This window comes from Tachyglossus aculeatus, chromosome 6, assembly GCF_015852505.1.
Source record: "Tachyglossus aculeatus isolate mTacAcu1 chromosome 6, mTacAcu1.pri, whole genome shotgun sequence".
In the NCBI taxonomy this organism is placed as follows: domain Eukaryota; kingdom Metazoa; phylum Chordata; class Mammalia; order Monotremata; family Tachyglossidae; genus Tachyglossus; species Tachyglossus aculeatus.
Window position 1 is genome coordinate 59,730,732 of NC_052071.1, and position 4,312 is coordinate 59,735,043.

At 63.2% G+C, this 4,312-nt stretch overlaps 1 protein-coding gene across 1 annotated transcript; it reads right to left on the bottom strand.

The window, feature by feature from the left end:
- Window positions 1-209: 209 nt before the first annotated feature.
- On the bottom strand, window positions 210-1,347 carry POU3F4 (POU class 3 homeobox 4). The gene is given in 4 exon segments (XM_038748356.1): window positions 210-318; window positions 320-1,039; window positions 1,094-1,255; window positions 1,257-1,347. Coding segments are annotated over 4 exon segments (1,047 nt in total). The 5' UTR covers window positions 1,341-1,347; the 3' UTR covers window positions 210-237.
- Between the last annotated feature and the right edge of the window lie 2,965 nt (window positions 1,348-4,312).

Genomic DNA, 4,312 nt, shown 5'->3' on the forward strand with positions numbered 1-4,312 from the left:
TTAAACATAAGTTAAAGAAAAAAAATCACTCGAGAGGAAAAACACCAAACCCCAAATGGGCCCCCGTTCGATTCTCCTCTCCCACTTGGACCTCTCCCACTTCGAGGGTCCCCCTTTTCTGTCTGTGTCCGCCCCCCCGGTGTGCCTCCCTGGAGGGGGCGGCTCCCCCATCCCCCACCCCACCCCCCCACCCTCCAACACACACAGAGGGCAGGGCGGGGAGGAGGGGAGAGGTCCTCAGAGGTCGTGACAGGCCGAGTCGGCCTTCCCAGCGTGGGAGTGGGCGAAGCCGTCGTGCGGCTGGGGGTCGCCCGGGGGGGGTCATGCGCTTCTCTTTCTGCCGCCGGTTGCAAAACCAGACTCTGACCACCTCCTTCTCCAGCTGCAGGCTGTCGGCCAAGTTGGTGATCTCCTGCGCGGCGGGCTTGGGACATTTGAGGAAGTGGGTCTCCAGGACCCCCTTGACACTCACCTCGATGGAGGTGCGCTTCTTGCGCTTGCGGCCCTGGGCCGCGATCTTGTCGAGGCTGGTGGGGCCCCCGGAGGACGAGTCGGCCTCCTCCAGCCACTTGTTGAGCAGGGGCTTCAACTTGCACATGTTCTTGAAGCTGAGCTGCAGGGCCTCGAAGCGGCAGATGGTGGTCTGCGAGAAGACGTTGCCGTACAGGGTGCCCAGGGCCAGCCCCACGTCGGCCTGGGTGAAGCCCAGCTTGATGCGGCGCTGCTTGAACTGCTTGGCGAACTGCTCCAGCTCGTCCGACGTGGGGGTCTCCTCGTCCGAGGGCGGGTCCCCGGCCCCGCAGCCGCGGGGGCCCAGGGGGTCCCCCGGCAGGGGCGGCTGCGGGGGGCTGGGCCCTCCGGGGTCCAGCAGGCCTCCCACCGAGAAGCCGGGCGCCGCCGGGTACCCGCCGCCCCCCGCAGGCCCGGCTGCCCACGGGTGGCCCCCCGCGGGGTGCGGGGACGGCTGCGACACGTGCGGCGACCGCTGCGGCGGCAGGAGGGGGCCCAGCTGCAGGTCCTCGCGGCCCGGCTTCACGTCCTGCGGAGCGTGCGGGGCGGGGTGCGGCGCGGGGTGCGGCGCGGGGTGCGGGGCGGGGTGCGGCGCGGGGTCCAGCGCGCCCCCCGGGGCCCAGGGCCCGCCGTCCCCCAGGCCCGTCCCCCAGGGGTGGCCCAGCCCGTGCCCCGCGCCTGGCACGCCCTGCAGGTAGTCGCCCTGCTGCAGCAGCAGCTTCGGGGGCCCGCGGAAAGGCCCCCCCCGCCTGCTGCATGCCCGCCGCGTCGGCGTGCGCCAGGGCCCCGGGGCTCAGCAGGCTGTAGGGGTTGGAGGCGGCCGTGGCCATGGCAGCGGCGGCGGCGGCGGCGTTGGCGTTGGAGGGCACCGCGGAGGGCACCGCGGCGGGCACTGCGCCCCCCCGCCCGGCTCCGCTGTGGCCGACGGGGGGAAGGCGCCTCCGCCTTTGACACGGAGCCCGGCGAGCCTGCCAAATCAGCGGCCGCCGGGGGACGGGCACCCGGCCGGGCCAATGGCGGCCCGCCCTGGGCACGGGAGGGCCCGCCCCCACGAGCCCCCCACCCCCCCCCGCGCCAGTGACGGCTCCGGGACCCACGGCCCCACCGACCGACCGACAGAGGAGGGACGGACGGGCCCCGCGCCCCGCGGGGGCCACCGGCATCAGGAAATGCAGGAGCCCAACTTGGGGGTCCCCCGGAGCCCCCCCCCCCCAAACCTCTCGGGTTAACTCTTCCTCTCCCCCAGCCCTGCCTGCCTCCCAGGTGGGAGGGGGCAAGGAGGGGACCCCTTCTCCCCCAGGACCGGGAAGGAGAGAGGAGATTCCTTGGGGAGGGGCGATCCCAACCAGGAGGGAGGGGGCAACGTGGGGACCCCCTTCCCCCCCAGGACCGGGAAGGAGAGAGGAGATTCCTTGGGGAGGGGCGATCTCACCCAGGAGGGAGGGGGCAAGGTGGAGACCCCTTCTCCCACCAGGACCGGGAAGGGGAGAGGAGATTCCTTGGGGAGGGGAGATCCCAACCAGGAGGGAGGGGGCAAGGTGGGGACCCCCTTCCCCCCCAGGACCGGGAAGGAGAGAGGAGATTCCTTGGGGAAGGGCGATCCCACCCAGGAGGGAGGGGGCAAGGTGGAGACCCCTTCTCCCACCAGGACCGGGAAGGGGAGAGGAGATTCCTTGGGGAGAGGCGATCCCACCCAGGAGGGAGGGGGCAAGGTGGAGACCCCCTCCCCTCCAGGAGCTGGAAAGGGAGAGGAGATTCCTTGGGGAGAGGCGATCCCACCCAGGAGGGAGAGGGAAAGGTGGAGATCCCCTCCCCCCCAGGACCGGGAAAGGGAGAGGAGATTCCTTGGGGAGGGGAGATCCCAACCAGGAGGGAGGGGGCAAGGTGGGGACCCCGTCCCCCCCAGGACCGGGAAGGGGAGAGGAGGTGCCCTGAGGAGGGGCCCAGGAGGGAGGAGGCAAGGTGGGGACCCCCTCCCCCCCTAGGACCGGGAAAGGGAGAGGAGGTTCCCTGGGGAGGGGTGATCCCACCCAGGAGGGAGGGGGGAAAAGCGGGGACACTCCCCCCCCCCCCCCCCGACAGGGAAGGAGAGAGGAGGCTCCTTGGGGACGGGCGATCCCACCCAGGAGGGAGGGGGCAAGGTGGGGACCCCCCGCCCACCCAGGACAGGGAAGGAGAGAGGAGGGTCCCGGGGGAGAAAGACACGAAGGGAATTCCCTCTCAGGATAATAATAAGAATGATAATAGTATTTGTTAAGCGCTTACTACGTGCCAAGCACTGTTCTTAGCGCTGGGGTAGACACCAGGTTGTCCCGCGTGGGGCTCACAATCTTCAGCCCCATTTGACAGATGAGGGAACTGAGGCACAGTTAAGTTAAAGTGGCTTGCCCGAGGTCACACTGCAGACAAGTGGCGGAGTCGGGATTAGAACCCACGTCCTCTGACTCTCAAGGCAGGGCTCTTGCCGTGGGATGTAGTGGGGGAGGTGGGATGGGGTGGGGAGAAGAGGTCCAGCAGGATCCGGGTTTGGAAAAAGGAAGGAGAGTGGTGGTACTTCCAGAGGTAGCAAAGAGAGGGAAAAAAAGCATCCCAACAAAAACCCGCACCTTGAACCGAGCTGTTCACTCCCAGACAGGGTTGGGAGAGTTCTTCTCCGGAGAAGGGGATCCTCTTGGAAGAATCGTCCCTTCTCCCCCTCTCGGTTCTCTAAAACTTCGATATGGGCCCTTGCCAGAAACTCCCCACTGCGGTGGCTCTTCTTTAAAACGCCACCGAGAAAAGAGGACCCCGGAGTCCGCGGTCCCCCTCCTCTAGCGGCCCGCGTGGAGGGAAGAGAGGCCGGGAAGGAGATGAATCCAAGTCAGGGATGGAGGCTAGCCCGGGGAGAGGAAAAATCGAACAGGACGCAACCACCGCTCGGTCATTTTTAAGTCACCCCCCCAACCCCCCAGCCCCCATCTGTCTGGTCAATTGGAGTTCTTGCTCTATTATTGCTGAATGTCATTTCCCATCATCACTTCCACAACTTCTGAGAGAGAAACCAGCTTCCAGGAACTCTTTCGGAGCCAGACGGAAGACTACAAATCCCTCCTTGAAAATCCCCGCCGCCTCAACGATACGTTCAAATCCGTTTAAATCAAAGGGGGGGAAAAAAAGAAAGAAAACAGAGTTTCAGACCCCGCCGACAATCCGGGGGGAAAGGGGGAACAGTTTAATATACCAAATAGATTTTTGAAGTGACTTCCACCAAAGTGTAAAAAGGTTATTATTATTAGTGGGTTTTTGGGGGGCGGAGAGGGGGGGGCGGTTACTTGCCGGGAGTGGGAGGAAAATCCTGTGTATTTTCTCTGAAATTCAGTTTCAAATCTCATGCGGTTTTGAAGCGCTTTGTCTCGGCGGCATTCTCTGCTTCAGATTCGGGGTTGGTGGGGGGGAGGTCGAAACCCCAGGATGAAGCAATGGAAACGAACCCCCCGAAACCTTGGAAAACTCCAGTTTTAAAAAAATGACCTTTCTTTTCCTAATTTTGGAGCTAGCCTAGCTGCGTAATTATATTTGCACTTACAGAAGACCGCATCACAGTTCCCTTATTGGTTTAAATTCCATTAAATATATTGCAGGATCTCCTAGGTTAAGCTTGATTTAAATTTGCATACATTTTCATATATTTAGCAGAAATAAAAGAAGGCTCGCAGCTACCAGAAAGTCATTAAAGCATTCGTTTCTCTGAGAAGACACATCAGAAGAAAATTCAAGAAAATGAGAGAAAAAAAATAAATCGAAACGAAGGCACGAAGGCAAG